General features: G+C 40.7%; 1 protein-coding gene across 1 annotated transcript in view; it reads left to right on the forward strand.

Annotated features, from left to right (window-relative positions):
• Window positions 1–19,598, forward strand: part of musk (muscle, skeletal, receptor tyrosine kinase) — a 257,472-nt gene that overhangs the window by 103,999 nt on the left and 133,875 nt on the right. The window contains exons 7-9 of the mRNA XM_059974823.1: window positions 530–657; window positions 3,703–3,847; window positions 4,729–4,758. Of these exons, the coding sequence (XP_059830806.1) occupies window positions 530–657; window positions 3,703–3,847; window positions 4,729–4,758 (303 nt within the window). The remainder of the gene's footprint in view (window positions 1–529; window positions 658–3,702; window positions 3,848–4,728; window positions 4,759–19,598) is intronic.

Genomic DNA, 19,598 nt, shown 5'->3' on the forward strand with positions numbered 1-19,598 from the left:
AGTCAAATTTATTGTCATAAGTGCAAGTACATGTGTGCACAGGTGTAATGAAAAGCTTACTTTAACAGCATGACTGGCACATAGCGTTAGATACACAACATTCATAAGAAAAACGTAAATTAAACATAAATTATGCATAATTTTTTCAAGAATGAATACAACTAGAACAAAAAAAAAGGCCCTTTGTAGGGTAAAGCGATCCATTACTGAGGTAATGGTTAGGACTGTGCAGGTTATTTCAAGATCTGAATAGTTGAAAGGAAGTAGCTGTTCTTGAACCTGAAATAATTCTATGGGATTTTTAATATGCACCTGCGCTTGATGTCACATCCAAAAAGCAGTGCTGTACTGAGGATGACAATAGAATGGAAATTCTATGCTCAGACTCCTGGAGTGGAATCTAAACCTGAAAATTCTAACTCACTGACATTGAAGTGTCTTCAGAAAGAGCATCATAGGTTCAGAATCTGTATGGTGAGGTTTGAATTCTACTTTCGGGTGACTCTATGCTTACAAAATGTCTCCCCAGAGCCAAAAATTATTAGGCCACCCACTGATGTCAGAGCTTTGCTGGGATCAAAGGTCGTGTTACCTTGCAGTACCATGGGGAATCCAAAACCGACCATTTCATGGATCAAAGATGAAAATTCACTGAAGGTAAGCTCAAAAGCCTCTTCTGGACTGTTCAGGTACTCAGATCATTCACAACCATCTCTGGTCTAAACACAAAAAGCTGGAGGAACTCAGTGGGCCAGGCAGGATTTATGGCACAAAATGGACAGTTAATCTTTTGGGTCAATGGGAAGTCTAAACCTGAAACATCGATTGTCCATTTCTCTCCATAGATGCTCCCTGATTTGCTGAGTTTCTCCATATTTTTGTGTGTTGCTCCATATCCCAGTATCTGCATCTCCTTTTGGTTTCCATTTTGATCTTCACATGGTTTATAATAGATTTGATCTTGAACGGATTTCAAAAGGGTCCAGAGATTCCAGAATTTAGAACCTCAGGGAATCTTTTGAATGGTGTCATGTCAGGTTATTCTATATAATGTTCCTTCTCACTGGTTAAAAGGAAGTATGAAAGATGTACATTTTTATAGAGTTTATATGATTTCAAATTTCCCTTAAAGCTTTGTACATTAATGTGTTCTAATGCAAGATTCTTTGCAGCCAAATTTTGCACAGAAGGGTTCGACAAACACTTGTGAGGTAAGTGACCAGGTGATGCTGATTTGAGGGATAAATATCAGCTGATGATATCAGGGTGAACTCTCAGCACACAAATTCTTCCAGGCTGGTTCCAGGCTAACTTGGCTCTTGGGAAGGAGGGTGGGAGGGGCAGAAGTTGTGGTGGGCAGTGGATGGAATTAAACCAGGTGTGACCTTCACTCTGGGTTGCAGGGAATCCTATGTGCATGGCATGCAAAGCTTTGTGCATCCAGGCATCGTGATCTGGATCACGCGAACATCTGCGTGAGAAGCATAGCCTTTTGGATTCAGTCCCTTGAATAAGTTGCAGCAATGGGGACTCAGTTGGGTGCCAGGCTTTCCCAAAAGAGGCAGGTGCGTGATGGGAGTGGCCATCACGATTCTCTAATGGGCAATCGGACAAGCTTTTGTTGGATCTGGACACGAGCAGAAGTAATGAAGTACATTTCCAGATGGAGGGTCTCAGCCCGAAACATTGACACTCCATTTGCACCAGTGGTGCAGTCCACGAAAGAGCTCAGGTCAGAAGGAGTGGTGAAGGCCCTGGTCCTGAACTCGAGACCTTTCTCATTGGAGTTACAATACTGAAGTAGTGTCTGCAATCAGATAATAACCAGCATCACTCTCCAAAGGCCCTCAAGCTTAACTGCTTGGAGAACCATCCTCTGTGAATTATGCTCATGCAGAGATACCAAGTAATTTAAGTCTCAAAACTATGTCCTGGTGCACAAAAAAGCTGAATTATGTGACTGTATTTCCAGTCCCTTCTTCAGTATAATTGTTTGCAGGAATCTCTTATTTTCATAGGTGAGCACATATGGTAAAACACCCTATTGTTAAGGCAGCACTGGGGGTAGTGGCTTTCAACAAAGATTCCCATTCAACCATGGTGAATCAGAGCAATGAACCTGAATCAGAAAGCAACCAACCATTGTTTCTTCTCTATGGTTTAAGGGTTGTATCACAAATCAATATGCAATGGGAGGAGTAGAAACATCAGGGAGGAAGACGGTTGGAATGTGGGCAGAAGGAAGTGAGTAACCGATGGCATCAGCAAAATGGGTCAAAGGCCTGATCCCCCACTGTGTGAATGTAAGATCCTCCCAAGCAAATCCTATTATGCACAAAGCCCAAGGCCATATTATAGTGTTACATCTTCCCTGGATAATGTTGGTCCTGCGGCATGGGAGAAGGGGAATGGGAGAGTCAAATAGGGAAGAAATTCAGGACAATGTGAGATGGAAAATCAGGTCATTGGATGAGATTTACCATCAACTGGAGCTAGAATCTGTGGTCTAATAATGGATAGAGGCAGTGAGCGGGGTGGAGGGATGTGGGAGAACAAAGGAATATGTAAAAAAAAATCTAGCTTCCCATTTGATTAAGTTTCTATTTGATGCTCAAGAGCACAGCTTTGAAAAGTATAGACAATCTCTAATGAAGATCTGTCAAACTTCACTTGTTGGAAAATCTTCCTTGTACCTAGTTTCAAGATTATATTCCAATTCCCATGTCATTGGAAATAAAATTCATAAAGGGCCATTCTTCCTTTTGAGTCCATTGTGACAGACAGACAAACAGACAGACAGACAGACTTTATTGATCCCGAGGGACATTGGGTTTCATTTCAGTCATACCAACCAAGAATAGTGAAGAGATATAGCAATATAAAACCATAAATAATTAAATAATAATAGGTTAATTTTGCCAAATCAGTCTATATTAAACTATGTCCTTTTAGATTCAGTTATTTAATCTGGTTGTGTGCAGTTCTGGACACCTCATTGTAGGAAGGATGTAGAAGCTTTAGAGAAGATGCAGAGGAGATTTACCAGGATGCTGCCTGGGTTAGAGAACATGTCATATGAAGATAGGTTGAGTGAGCTAGGGCTTTCCTCTTTGGGGTGAAGTAAGATGAGAGGTGATTTTGTAGAAGTGTGCAAGATGATAAGAGGCATAGATCGAGTGGATAGCTGGAGACATTTCCCAGGATGGAAACAGCAATACTAGTGGCCATAATGTTAGGGTAATTGGAAGAAATTATAGTGGGATGTCAGAGGTAAGTTTTTAACATGGGGAATGGTGAGTGTGAAGAACACACTGCCAGAAGCGGTGGTAGAAGCAGATACATTAAGGACATTTAAGAAACTCATAGATAAGCACGTGGATGATAGGAAAATGGAGGGCTATGTAGGAGGGAAGAGTTATATTGATCTTAGAGTAGGTTAAAAGATCACCAAACATCGTGGGCTGTAGGACCTGTACTGCACTGTAGTGTTCCACATTCTAAATTACATTGAAGTATGCCTTTCTTGCCTTATAAAGGCCCTCTTTGGCTTTGTAAGGTTTGTGTGTTTCTTGAACCATCCAAATGACTTTACGACGAGGGATTTCAAAATGTGAATTATTTGCCTTTTCCCTTCACGTAAAGCACAAAAAACTTGTACCTTTTGTTTTGAATGCAATATCAAAGTAATGCATTTGCTCATAGAAGGACCAGCCTCGAACTTCTGTGCTTGAGTCTGGGAACTTAAGAATTCGTAGTGTTCAGCTAGAAGATGCAGGAAAGTATCGGTGTTTGGCAAGAAACAGCCTGGGCTTCGAGTATTCCAGATCTGTGACTCTGGAAGTACAAGGTAGGTCTAGTATCAAAGAACGATCTCAGGAAATAATTACCCCGATAAGTACAGTGTCCTTTGAACTAACTAATGTAATGCTTTTGTGTTCCTGTTGAATCACTTATGGTGATTAGCTATGAAATTTCTCTTTCCCTTGTTATAATGTAAGTTTTATACTATTTAAAAAGTTAATAAATGGATTAACATCTTTGTTAAAATGGGTGGACATAGGAATTACAATGTATTTTCTGTGAATATGGTTCGAGATAATTTTTATGGGAATATTTTTGAACAATTATCACACACACACACTCTCTCTCTCACAGCACCAATTCTATCGCAGTTCCATGACACAGGACTGCTTTTTTTTAATCATCACTTAGCTTTTAGAAAAGGGATCAGAATGCCTGGAATAACCGAATATTAATTATGAATCATTGAATATGTTGACAATGATATCACAAGTATACCACAAGAACAGGGAGCATATCTTTGAATTAGAACCTTTAAATCATTAGCAGCTGTGCTTCCAGCTGATAGAGCTCAAAATTGCCTCCATAAATCTCCCTGCTTCTCTATCCCCTTCATCTCCTCAAAGACACTCTCTGAAACTTAACTATTTAACTCTTGGTTTGATTATCCATTCTGATCACCCTTTATGAGCCTCTTTGTTAAAGGTCCTGTAAAGTACCTTGACTCATTCTCTTATATTAAAGATGCCTTATAAATCAAACTGTTCCTGTCTCTTTCCTAGAACCCAATTCAATAACCTGATAATCAATAGTCAAAAGCTCTCATTCAGTGTAGTATCGCTTTCTGCAAATGTGGTTATTTTATTTTGCACGACAGATTATTTTTTCCAAATACTTATTTGCTTTTCTCCCTCATTCATTGTGCAGATTTTAATATGACAAATGCAACTGAAAGAGGTATTTTGCTTATCAGCTCAATGCATGTGTGCTGTGAGTGGTGTCACTAATATAGCAGTCACAACTTATTGGGAGAGTTCTTCATAAATAATTTTATAAAGGGATAATATACTCAGCTCCATTTTGCAGTTCTGTGCAGTACTGTAAAAGACAGCAGATGAGAAAATAATGCTGGAAATACTCAGCAGGACAAGCGGCATGAATAGAGAGAGACACAGAGTTAGCACTTCGGGTCGATTGCCTTTCATTGGAAGTGGGAATAAAACTTGTTTCAAATACAGAGAAAGGGATGAAGGGAAGATATTTAATATGATAGATTGGTGGAAAAGCTGAGTATTGACAGGACTTTCCATGTTTTCTGGAGTTCCAGTAGGCAATATTTTGCCAGTTACATTGATTTACTAGGTTCACTTCTCCCAATAAGGTGCTTTTAATACACAGACAAGAAGTCTGCATCTTGCACTGGCTCTGTACTTGCTGCTTGCTATTCCCTGCTCCTTTTGCATTGGTGTGCTATTTGCAAAAACAGCTGTGAACACGTGGGCTCTTAATGGCTTATGAGTGCCTGGATATATGGTATCCCATTGATATTCATTATAAATAGTATCTACACTTTAGACATGTGCACCTTCTCTTTTCATCACCTCAAGCTTTGAGTGCTGCCTCCAATATTTTAAAATGCACAGAGTATTTATCTTGGGTGTGAAAATCAGCTTGCTCATATCATAAAACACAAATATATCAAACATTTTGGAGCATCACCAACCTAACAGAATAGAAATAAAGAAATGGCACAGCGTCCAGCACAGAAACAAACCACTCAGTCAAAACATTCCACATCAGTGCATTCGCTTCAAACAGGCTTCCCATGATCACTCCCAATCACAGAAAATCAGCATATCCTTTTGTTCCTTTATCCCTCACATATTCATCCAACATTCCCTGAAATACCTCTCGGTTAATTGCAAAGCTCTCTCCGTGTGGAAACTAGTTTCAATAGCAAAGTTTCCTGTGACTGACTAATGGAGATCCCCCCCCCCCCACCCCATCCCTGTTTTTTTCTCTCCCACAGGTGGAAACATCTTCCTTACATCAATCCTAGAGAATCCTTTTACCACTTTGAAGACCCCCCCCCCCCCACCACCACCATCAGATCATCCTTTAACTCTCTGACTCAGTGATGGAACATGAATGAAAAAGTCATTGCAGTAGCTATTTGACTGTCCCAATACTGAATTACACCACCTGTGTAATGAATTTTGTTCTCCTTGAGACTATGATATGATAAAAAGGACTCTTGACCTCACTAGCCACCTCCTTATGGCTTCGCACCTCTTGTCTGGCTGCACCGAGCTTTCTCCGTAACTGTGTCTGGATTCTGCCATTGCTTTACACTGCACTCTCCCAATGCACTGTTATAATGAAATGATCTCTATAGATGTAATGCAAGACAAGTTTTTCACTGTATACATGTGACAATAACAAACCAACTTACCATTTTACCAATTTACCAATTTAAATGGGCAGATCTCAAGGGTTTCTGAAGATTGAACAGAAGAATTTTGGGAATGTATCTTCTAAGTGCCTGAATATGGTAACTTGCTGCATTGGATTTGAGGCATCAAATCATGTAGAAGTGGACAGCAATTAGGGCATGCTGGGTTTGTGATCTGAGTACAAAAATAAACTTTCTAAAGAAGGAAATGATAGCTGAAAGGTGATGTGATTTTCACAATGAAATCATAGGACACAGGCAGAATACCCAGAGGGTCAAAGGATAAACACTAGAAACATTGAAGGTGCATGTTGCAGTGGGAAAGTACAAAATTCAAATTAAATTAATTATCAAAGTACATAGATGTCACCATATATAACCCTGAGATTCATTTTCTTGTGGGTGTACTCAATAAATCTATAAAATAATAAACATAATGGAACCAATGAAAGTCCGCACCAGCTTTGTGTTCAACCAGGGTTCAAAAGACCACAAACTGTGCAAATTGTTACGAACCCCGTAACTGGGTCACTTACCAGCAAAGATAGAGAGGTCCATTGAAGTCTCATGGTACTATTTTTAAAAGTATTTATTGATAAAGGGGCACAAAAATAAGATTAATGCAAACATACAGATAATATACGTCATCAATACTAAACCTAAAAGCGTGGGTATAATAGTATAATATAATATAATAAGTATAATAGTATAATATAATAAGAAATAGCTCTATCGTTGTCTAGGGGATAACGTATTGTCCGATGGAAATATAAAAGTCACTGTTAGTTCGTTCAAGCTGCAGTGTTTGGGTTTAAGAGAGAGAGAGAGATGGGTTAATCTTGCCCAGGTCTTTTATGACGCCAATCCTTTGTGTCGGGGGGGGAGGGGGAGTTGGTTTCCCCGTTGTTAGCTAAAAGCCATTTTCCGTGGAACAAGACACCAGTCCCAGGCAATGGAACTGAACGCATGTGGCCTCCTTCCAATGTCTCCCGCTTCCACTATTACGGGATTGCTAGCGTTTCTTCTAGTGCGTCTGAGGGGCTGTTCCCACAGACCCTCTTTTATCCTGACTCGCAGGGTCGCAGATGTCAATCAGGTTGGGGGTGATGCAATCCCTCCCTCAACCAGCCCACTTTACCCGAGGGCTTTCACGTAGCCTAGTCCCCAATCCACAAGTTGGTCTCCAAGAGACAATGGCCGTGTCCCGTAGCTTTATATTGCTGGGGGAACGAGACATTCCGCACGTCTCTCTCTCATTTCCTGGGTCTCCTGACTCAACCCAATAGTGATCTTGCGATTCTCACAAAGGAGGGGGCTGCAGGCGTAACAAAATAAAAAAATAAAGAAAGAATAATAATAAATACATAAGCAATAATATCAAGAACACAGGGTGAAGAGTCCTTCAAAGAGTCCATTGATTGTGGGAACATCTCAATGATGGGGTAAATGAAGTTGAGTGAAGTTATCCCCTTTGGTTCAAGAACTTGATAGTTGAGTAATTGTTCATGAACCTGGTGGTGTGAGTCTTGAGGCCCCTGTGCCATCTTCCTGATGACAGCAGTAAGACGAGAGCATGTCCTGGGTGGTGGGGTCCCTAATGGTGGATGCTGTTTCCTGAAACAGTATCACAAGTAGAGGTGTTCAATGGTGTGGAGAGCTTCACCTGCGATCCATTACATTTTGTAGGATTTTCATTTCAACAGCATTGGTGTTTCCATACCAGGCTGAGATGCAGCCAGTCAATACACTCTCCACCACACATCTATAGAGGTCTGTCAGAGTTTTAGCTGTCATGCCAATTATCTGCAAAATCCTAAGGAAGTAGATGTGCTGCTGTGCTTTTTTTGTAAATGCACTTACATGCCAAGCTCAGGACAGGTCCTCTGAAATAATAATACCAAGGAATTTAAAGTTGCTGACCCTCTCCACCACTGATCCTCCGATGCGGAATGGCTCAAGGACCTCTGGTTTCCTGCTCCAAAAGTTAATAATCAGCTCCATGATCTTGCTGACATTGAGTTAGAGGTGTTATGGCACCAACAGCCAGATTTTCAATCTCCCTCCTATATGCTGATTTGTTTCAACCTATGACAGTGGTGTAGCCAGCAAACTTGAATATGGCATCGGAGCTGTGTTTAGCCATATAGTCACAAGTGTAACGGGAGTAGAGCATGGGGCTGAGCACACAGCCTTGTGGTGCACCTGTGCTGATGGAGATTGTGGAGAAGATGGTGTTGCCAATCTGAACTGACTGGGGTCTACAAGAGAGGAAATCAAGGATCCAATTGCACAAGGAGATACTGTCAAAGTCTAGGAGCTTATTGATCAGTTTTGAGGGATGATGGTATTGAATGCTGAGCTGTAGTTGATAAAGAGCATCTTGATGTATGCATCTTTACTGTCCAGATGTTTCAGGGTTGAAGAAGAGCCAATGAGATGGCATCTGCTATGCATCTGTTGTGCCAGTAGGCAAATTGGAGTGGATCTAAGTCTCTTCTCAGGCAGGAGTTGATATGTTTTATCAAACACCTTTCAAAAAACTTCATCACTGAGAATGTAAGTGCATTTGGATGATAGTCATTGAGGCAGGTTACCATGTTGTTCTTGGGCACCAGTATAATTGTAGCTTTCTTGAAGCAGGTGGGAACTTCAGTCTACTGAAGCAAGAGTTTAAAGATCTCAGTGAATACTCCAGCCAGTTGATCAGCACAGGTCTTTAGTGCAAGGCCAGGTACCCTGCTTGGGCCGGATGTTTTTCGTAGGTTCACTCTCCTGAGGCTGCTCACATGGGGCCTCAGAGATTCAAATCACAGGTTCATTGAACGCAAGGGAGCATATGACAGTCCCTCCACGTTTTGACAGCCAAGGTGAGCACAGAAGGCACTGAGCACATCTGGAAGTGAAACCTGCTGCTGCCTATGTCACGATTTAATTTTATGGAGGTGATAATATTCAAGCCCAGTAGATCATCCTTTGTTGATTCAGATTTAGTCTGGAATTGCCACTTCACCCGTGAGATGGCTTTCCGGAAGTCGTACCTAGATCTCTTGTAACTTCCTTGGTCACCAGACTTGAATGCCTCTAATCTGGCTCTCAGCAGAATGCCGATCTCGTGACTCATCCAGGACTTCTGATTGGGGAAGACTCTGAAAGATTTTTCTGGACACACTCCTCTCAACTGTTATAATAAAGTCCATTACAATCATGGTGTGTTCATTCAGATCCAGGGATGAGTCCTTGGACATGGCCCAGTCTTAACTTGAAGCAATCCTCTGCCACCCTTGACAACCTCTTTGTTGTCCTAATCTCTGGAGCCTTGCTCTTTAGCCCCTGCCTGTACACAGATGGGAGAAGGACAAACAAGTGATCAGATTTCCTGAATGCAGTCTGGGCATGGAATGGCAGGCATTCCTTATCTCAGTATTACAGTGGTCTAGTATGTTGGGACCTCTGATGCTACAGATTACACGTTGATGGTAATTGGGCAGGACTTTCTTCAAACAAGCCTGGTTGAAGTCCGTGATGATGATTTGAAATGAGTTGGGATGGACTGCTTCCTCTCTGGAGATGGCATCATGCACTATCCTAACTGCTTGTTTATCATCGTTCACTGGTGGTATGTAAGTTGCGGCCAGGATTATGAAGGCGAACACCCTAGGTAAACAGAAACAGATAGATTAGGATAGTTTAGGACTGGTGAATTAAGAAAATCTGTTTCATCATCATCATCATCTGTAATCTTTATTAATTGGTATATTATTAGTGAGGAGGTGATTATAATAGTTAAGTACTCCTGTCACCTCTGCTTCCTCAACAAAATAACCATTCTTTATGGAACTGGTGCATTTAGCCTGAGTTGATTGTTTTGGCTTTGTGCTTATGATGTTTAAATAACTAACCAGAATGGTTTGATATTCAAGTTCCCATTTCCTGCCTAGTGTTCCCCATACCATGTTCCTGTCCATATTGCCACTCACTGTATATGCATGTTGCTTTCTTAAATGCCTATGCTTTTTGCACAGTCAGCTATGCTTCTGAAAGTCTGATGAGCTCATAGTTTCTATTGCTACCATTTGACCGATTCATTCCTGTGGCTTTTCCCATCCATGTCCATCTGACCTATATATCAACACACACAAAATGCCTGAGAAACTCAGCAGGACAGGTGGAAAAGATTAAACAGTCAATGTTTGTGATGAAGGGTCTTGGCCTGAAAGTCAACTGTTTACTCTTTTCCATAGATGCTGCCTGACATGCTGAGTTCCTCCAGCATTTTATGTGTGTTGCTTGGATTTCCAGCATCTGCAGATTTTCTCTTGTTTGTGACCTATATATCAGCAGCTTAGTCTATGAAAGTCTATTAGCTCTCATATCTCAGGAGAATGGTGAACCTGCTTCAGCTCAATACAACCCTGGTCTATATGGAAAACCAGCTTCCTAAGGCAAGCTGGAACCATAGCCAATGGCCAAAACTCTGGCTTATTTGAGTAACAGAAAAAATACTTTCACTTTATAGAACTCTTTGTCTGTCTTCAAGACATGCCAGTTGGCTTGCAAAGTACTTTTAATATGCACTCTCTGACACAATGGTGTGTTATTGACCAATGTAATACTGGTGGAGGGATGAAAATTGGTTAGCTCCAACAGTGCAATGCCCTCTCAACACTTAGCGTCAGCCTCTGGAGTTCAGTGAATCCACAACCATCCAGCTGAGTCACGCCCAACAGTGGTATGCTGTTGAATGTTTCCATGGCAACACTCCAGTCACAGCATGCCTATATGTCCAAACCACAATGTACCATGAGACTCATAGACATCAGACACACTCATGAAGTCACCAACATCACTCCAATGGTAAGACACAATACTGTGGCATCTCGTGTATGGTTAGATATTGCTGCCATGCAGTGTGGACATACAGTGATAACTTTCCTTTAAGATGATTGTGAAAACTTTCTCTGTGATTATCTGACTTGGTACCTTATAAGATGTACTAACCCTCAATAACTTTTCTTTCAATTCCTCACAGTTTTTACAAATCAAAGATGTAAACATGGCACTCATATTTTTTAAAGCAGTATCTCAATTCAAAATAACACAGTCAAAATGCTGGAGGAAGTTAATAGGTTAGACAGCATTTATGAAAATTAATAAACAGTCAATGTTTTGGGCTGTGACCTTCATCAGGACTGGAGAATGTTCATGCCATCAGGTTGGAGGCTACCAAAGCTATAGGCTATGCGTCTAGATAACCTTCAACCTGATAGCATGAGCACTGATTTCTTAAACTTCCGATAATACTTATAATAATTATAATAATAATAATACTTCCCTTCTTCTTTTCCCCACTCTGGTCACCCTCTTACCTATTCTCTTCATCTGAGTAACATCCTCCTGGTGTCTCTCCTCCTTCCCTTTCTCCTATGGTTGACTCCTTTCTGTCAGATTCCTTCTTCTCCATCCCTTTACCTTTACCACTTATCACCTCGAAGTTTCTTACTTCATCCCCCTCCACCACCCACCTGGCTTTTCCTATCACCTTCTAGTCTGTACTTCTCCTCCCTCACCTTAGTATTCTGACATTTTCCCTCTTCCTTTCCAGTCCTGAAGAAGAATCTCAGCCTGAAAGTTTGACAGTTTGTTCATTTCCATAGGTACTGCCTGATCTGCAGACTTCCTCCAGCATTTTGTGTGTGTTGCTCTGGATTTCCAGCATCTGCTGAATTTCTTGTGTTTCTCACCTTTGTATCAACAGAGGCTGTTTGATCTGCTGAGTTCTTCCAGCAGCTCCAGATTCCAGCATCTGTGATCTCTTGTGTTTCTGGAGATTCCTATGTGGCTAAGTTTGATATGTTGCAGTAAACGCAACAAGGTACATCACTATGTTAAAAATATGATGCAAATAAATAAGACCACACAAAGTAAACATAGATGCGGTTTCCTCAAGCTCATCCACCATTCAGTAAGATCATGGCTGATCCAACTTTCCTAATGTTCTCTTTCCCCTTAGCTCTTGATACCCTCCTGAAAAATCTGTCTCAGCTTTAAATTAATTTCAGGATTTGTCTTCATAGCTTCCTTCGAGGGAAGAAATGCATCATCAGACTATATAAGAGTGTCTTTCAAAGTAAAGTAAAATTATTTAATATCAAAGTTTATATATGTCACCATATACAACCATTAGATTCATTTTCTTGTGGACATTCTCAATAAATCCATAACAGAATCAGTGAAAGACAGCACCAACCTGGGCATTCAGCCACTGTGCAAAAGACAACAAACTGTGCAAATATAAAAAGAAAGAAATAATATTAATAAATAAATAAGCAAGAAGATGAGATGAAGGGTCCTTGAAAGTGAGTCCATTGTAGGAACATTTCAATGATGGGGCATGTGAAGATGAGTGAAGTTATTCCCTTTGGTTCAAGAGCTTGATGGTTGAGGGGTAATAACTGTTGCTAAACCTGGTGGTGTGAGTCCTGAGGCTCCTATGGCTTCTTTCTGATGGCAGCAGTGAGAAAAGAGCATGTTCTGGGTGGTGGTGGGGGGCCTGATCATGGATGCTGCTTTCCTGCCACAGTGTTACAAGTAATTGTGCTTAATGGTGGGGAGGGCTTTCCCCGTGACTGTAACAACTACCTTTTGTAGGACTTTCCAATCCAAGGGCATTGCTGTTTCCATACCAGGCTGTGATGCCACCAGTTAATATACTCTCCTCCACAGATCTATAGAAGTTTGTCAAAGTTTTAGATGCCATGCCAAGTCTCCATGAACTCCTAAGGAAGTAGAGGCACTGCCATGCTTTCTTTGCAATTGCATCTATGTGCTGAGCTCAGGACAGGTCCTCCGAAACAATAACAATAAGGAATTGTGAGCACTCTGGTTCTAGACTCTTTTTAACTAAACATCCTCCCAGCATTTACCCAGCCCCTACAAATGTTATATGCTGCAATATGATAGTCCTTCATTTTTCTAAATTCCACTGGGTACAGCCCCAATCTGTCAACCTTTCATCAGAAGAGATGATGATCTTATTAAAGCGTTTCTGAACTGCTTCCAAAGTTTTTATTTAAATAAGGTGATTAAAACTCTGCAGAGTACCTTTGACATCATTTCACTTTTGTCCTAATCAGATGTAGAAAGATTTCCTTATTTTTATATTCCAAACACTTGCACTCCCAGCACTTAACCCTGTGCACCCCACTGCTCACAGATTGCAAACCCCCTTCACCTTACCCACTGCTTCTACTCGTTAGTTAATTCTCTATCCATGCTAATAAATTGCGTCCAATGCCATATGCTCTTATTTTGCAAAATAACATTTCTTGTGGCAGCTTGCCGAATGTCTTTTGAAAGCCCGAAACATATTAAATCAACTAGTTCCCCTCTATCACTCTGGCTGTTAATTCCTCAAAGAACTCTAATAAATTTGTCAGGCATGATTTTTGTTTCATGAAGTCACACTGATTCTGTTTGATCAGTGTATAATTTCCCAGATGATATAATGACGTTTTTCCAATAATAGACATTAGGCCAACCAGCAGGTGCTTACCTATTTTGTGCCCCTCTCCTTTTTATTGATCAATAGTATTACTCTCAGGATGTTCGTAAGATTTCAGGTAATGTACTTATTATATGAAATACCACTTCTAAGATTCTCAGATAAAACCTTCAGGAATGGGGACCTATCAGCCTTAAGGCACATTATTTTGCTTGATATTAACTCTCTAGTGATGGTGATGGCATTTAGTTATTCTCCTGCATATTTTTCTTAGTATTAATGGGATGTTAAATGCCAGCAGAGTATGGACAGTAAATGGCATGGACTTTAGGAGTGTTAACAGAGAGACCTTAAGGTGCAGGTTCATAGTTTGCTGGAAATGGTGATACCGGTGGATAAGATGTTGGCATTTGGCATGTTTGCCTTCATGGTTGAGGCATTGAGTATAAGTGCTGGGATGTCATAGTTTCAGCTTCACAAAATGTTGGCAAGACAGCACTTGAAGTATTGTGTACAGATTCGGATGTCACTCTGCAAGCAGGATGTGGTAGCATTACAAGGAGCGTGGAAGAAAAACACTAGTATGGTGCTGGGAGCTGAGAGATTTAGTTACAAGGCTGAGGGATGATCCTATCTGATCTGTTAGAAATATATAACACTATGAGGTGCATGGATAGGGTACATAGTAAGAGTCTTTTTTCCAGGGTAGTTGATTCTGAAATCAGACAGCATAGGTTTAATTGAGGGGGGAGAAATTTAAAGGAGATCTGAGGAGGAAGTTTTACATACAATGGGTGATGAATATCTCGAGTAACTGACTAAAGAGGAGATAGAAGCAGATACAATTACAATGTTAAAAAGGCACTTGTGTGGTTTAATGTTGGAAGGTAGGATTAGCATAGATAGGTATAATTGTAGATATGAGCTGTGAAAGGAAATTGGAACACCCAGAGGCAAACAGAGAACATGCAAACTCCATACACACAGCACCAGAATTGAACTGGGCCTCGGAGGCTGTGAGACAGCAGCTCCAGCTAACTATGCCACTGGGCCAGCCTTCTTTCCAGGGAGTAATGTTGACAGATATATTACCACTGATGATATCTGGATGAACTTCAAGTTAGAGAAACAGTGCTGGGGTACACAAAACCATGATACCATGGAATCCACCATAACTTATTAATGAGGCTTAACTTCTTCTCTTCGCACTGATGCCATCAGGAAGAAGCTACAGGAGCCTCAGGACTCTCACCACCAGGTTTGGGAACAGTTATTACCCCTCAGCCATCAGACTCTTGAACCAAAGGGGATAACTTCACTTAACTTCACTTGCCCCATCATTGACATGATCCCACAACCTATGGAATCACTTTCAAGGACTCTTTACCTCACATTCATGATATTTATTGCTTATTTATTATCTTTATTTTTTTCTCGCCTCAAGCTGGTAAAACCTGAGGTATGGGTGTGGCCAAGTACACCTATTTGTCAATTACTAGGAACATTCAGACTATTCTAGTTTTGTTTAGTATTGTAGCTCTCTGGAGATTTACATAGATATTACTGTGTAACCCTAATTATTTAATGCTATTGTGTAGTGACTTTGGGATGACACCAATTGTAGATATTTACTATTAGGACAATGTGTACCTTATTCTTGTTCCAAAGTCTTTTAATTTTCTCTTTAATTTAGCACATTTCTGGTGTTTTTCCACTTACTGATTTCTGTAAGTTATGTGAGTTTGAAATGGCTATGTTATTATTATTGTTATTTCTTTCTTTTTGTATTTGCACAATTTGTGTCTTTCGCACACTGGTTGAACGCCCAGGTTGGTGTGGTCTTTCATTGATTCTATTATGGATTTATTGAGTATGTCCACGAGAAAATGAATCTCAGGGTTGTATACGGTGACATATATGTACTTTGAATATAAATTTACTTTGAAATTTGAACTTTAACTTACTCAGAAAGGTAAACAAAATTGCCCATTTCATCTAGGCAACACTGTATTTCAATACATTGTGTAGATAGAGTTCTATGTCAGGATCTGCCTTTAAATTACAAACTCTACAAAGTGGAAGCTCTTCAACAAGAGTAAAAGTGCTGAGAACAGTTGGTCAGCTTTTGATGAAAACCTAAACATACTGTCTAATCACCTCTTGTCACTTCTGATGAACAACTGATTCTTAATGAAGCCAGACAAACCCGTAGCCTCGGGCAAAACCATCCTAAACTCAACTAAGTGCTGAATCCTACTGATTCACTTCAAAACTGGGAATAATTAGAACATGCTAATTTGTCATTTAGGCCTGAATCCAGCATGTATCACTATCACCCCATTGGGCAAGTCTACTCTACTATTGACTAAATGCCATCAAGTTGGCTTTGAAGGTTAATCCTCTAGTCATATCTGCCATACAGATCATCTGTGATGGTTTTGTGGTGATAAAGGTTACTTGGTGAAGGAATTTGCCCTTCTATGTTTAAGATGTGATTGAAGAGCAATACTTGTGTTCATGGAGAGGGAGTGAAAGGGCAGTGGGAGGAGTAGCAAACGGAGAAACTCAGGCAGCTGGGTGGACAGGCAAGGGGCAAGTCATAGAGGTTCTGTTAGAAACAAGGGAAACCATTTCGAAGTTTAAATTTTCCCTTCGATGGGAGTTTGTTGAAACCCTCTCTCACTGCCCCCCTCTCTGATTTCTCCTGTCCACCGATAATTTAAAAAATATAAATGAACATCGATTTTGCAAACCTTCAGTAATTGCCCCCCTTCACCATTCCCCGTTCGCATTTCCCTCTCTCACCTTATCTCCTTACCTGTCCATCACATCTTTCTGGTGCTTCTCCCCTTTTCCCTTCTTCCATTGCCTTCGGTCATCTCCTATCAGATTCCCCCTTCTGCAGTCCTTTATCTCTTTCACCAAACAACTTCCCAGCTCTTTGCTTCACCCCCTCCCCTGCTCCTGATTTCACCTATCACTTACTACCTTGTGCACCTTCCTTCCCTCCTCCCACCTTCTTACTCCAACTCTCATCTCTTTTTTCCAGTCCTGATGAAGGGTCTTGACCCAAAACGTCCACCCCTTACTCCTTTCCATAGATGCTACCTGGCCTGCTGAGTCCCTCTTGCATTTTGTATGTATTACAAGGATTGGTTAGATTTCATGTCATGACCTCATTGGAACCTCTTTTTCTCTGTTTCCCAGCTTGATCATTGCTAGAAGTCAAAGATTTCCACATGGAAAGGGGCAAGGAAAGTTTGAATCACTCAGCCTGCAGTAGACATAGGGAAGGGACGGGCCCCTCCAGGATAGGCAGGTGCTGATACCTGTTTGCTGAACAGTCAGGCAGTTTGTGATAAAGAAACAAATAGTCTGGTCAAACACATGTCATTTCTGGTGAACAGAAATGATGCTATTGTTGATGAAGCCATCCCTCAGTTACCCATAGCCTGAAGGAAACCCACCCTAAAAGTGCCAAGTTCTGTTGACATTCCTCTCAAAATTGAGAATAACTGGACCAGATGCATTTGAGCTCCCAAATGCGTGGTAGGGAGCTGGCTTACATATGGTAATGAAACGTGCCGCCTCCCTGGGAGAAGCAAAACCTTGTCCAATGCACGCACATGCTCGCTGCCATTTAAGATGTGTTGCGCTTTTTATTAATTAAATGCCTTCTTCACTTGCTCTGGTCCATTGGAGTTGGGGAGATGGAGAGGGTTAATACCATGGCCATCATCAGCTGCTAATATTTGCCTCTGTTAAAATAATCACAAGTAATTAGCTAGCCTGGCAATGAGCTTGCTTGCTCTCCATCTGTTTTTAGCCTTGACGCTGACTGTTTGACCCTGTTGACAGGACGTTTCCTTACCATCAGCATCATCGCAAATCTCTACAAAACACTGAATAGTCAACAATTCCATCATGGCACATTAATATGTTCTATGAATTACATCAACACCTCCAACATCCGATTCTCAAGAGTTTTACCATTTGTCCAACCCCCACCTCCAATCATCTGCTTCCCCCACACTCTGCACTAATCTGAAATCATCTATGAGCAATGAACACATTCAGAGATCAACACACTCCTGTCACATCTCATTATCTCAGGATGCACTGTTGACTTAAGGGTGAGTTATCAATATAATGGTGGTTAAGTATGTTTGGACTAATGTTTCACTTACGGATCTGCTCCTGTAGTTTGATTAACAGCTTTGATTACAGTGCCTACATTTAACCTTATTTCTTCTTTTTTGGCGCTCTGGAAGATTTACTCGTTGTAACACGTTTTTTTTCTTTATGGTGATAGAAGGAAATGAAACTCTGCAGGACTTCAAAGGTATCCTCAGCTTGTCCATGTCGACTGTGTCTAGTGGAAATAGATTGTCATTCCAGATACATTGCTTTGATGAACTTTCATTGCTTTTATTTTACATTAAATGTGGCTATCTACAAAATATTGTAATACCAAAATCAGAAATTCTAATGCATAATAGTTGGTCTAAAACAGTAAAATTAGTCAGTTAGGCAGAACAGATAGCCTTCATTGAACTGAGAGAATGGAAGTACACTCAATGGTCACTTTATTAGCTACACCTGTACACCAGCTTATTAATGCAGGTATCTAATCAGCCAATCATATGACAGGCACGCAATGCATAAAAGTTTGCAGACATGGTCAAGTTGTTGATCAGACCAAACAACAGAATGGGGAAGAAATTCCAAGTGATTTTGACTGTTGGTGCCAGATGGGGTAGTTTGAGTATCTTGGAAACTGCTGATCTCCTGGGATTTTCATGCACAATAGTCTCTAGAGTTTGCAGAGACTGATGCAAAATATATAAAACATCTGGTGAGCGCCAGCTCTGTGGGCAAAAATGCCTTGTTAATGAGGGAGGTCAGAGGAGAATGACCAGACGGGTTCAAGCTAACAGGAAGACGACAGTAACTCAAATAGCCACACATTACAACAGCGGTGTGTAGAAGAGCATCTCTGAATGCACAACATGTTGAACCTTGAATTGGATGGGCTACGGCAGCAGAAGACAACATGGTCCACTTCTGTACCTAATAAAATGGCCACTGAGTGTATATGCCCACCTGGTACTACCATGTTAAACCTTCGCACACTCCACACACTTCACTTGAAAGAAAGAAACAAGAAAGAGGCCATTTATTCCTTCAGACATGTTCAACCAATTAATTTGATGGTGGCTATGAATCTCACACCAAACTGATTCAAATATCCTTTAATACTATCTGGATAACCAAACCCCATCAGTCTCAGTCTTGAATGTTTATAACTATCCCTGAGCTCTTTGGAGGGAAAGAATTTCAAATTCCCTCTTTCCTTTTTATAAGGAAGTGTTTCCTGACTTTTCCTTGAAGAGCCAGGATAACTTACTTACACTTGGGCCATCTGGCCAATGCTACAAAGAGTTATACTGCTATTGTTTCATGGTAGGGGTTCGATGGACCAAATAGCCTCCTTCTGTCTTGTTATGAGCTTAAGTCATTAAGTTGCTTCCAAATTTAATTGTCTTCCATTCACTTTGTGCCAGTTTCCTGTTCTATTCCTTTCCAAGTGTACATCCATATTTTCACATGAATTTAAATAGAAACTGGACAGTGACAGCCCAATCAATTCTCCAAAAACAGTCAGGATATCTGAATGTCCATGACTGGAGTTGGTTAAATATTTGCTTCATTTAGGGAGAGATACAGCATAAAAACAGCCCCTTCAGCCATAGAGTCCATATTGACCATCATCTGCACATTTACACTAACCTATATTAATTCTATTTTACAAACAAGAGAAAATCTGCAGATGTCAGTTCTATT

The sequence above is a fragment of the Hypanus sabinus genome, chromosome 7 (genome assembly GCF_030144855.1).
Source record: "Hypanus sabinus isolate sHypSab1 chromosome 7, sHypSab1.hap1, whole genome shotgun sequence".
Classification (NCBI taxonomy): Eukaryota; Metazoa; Chordata; class Chondrichthyes; order Myliobatiformes; family Dasyatidae; genus Hypanus; species Hypanus sabinus.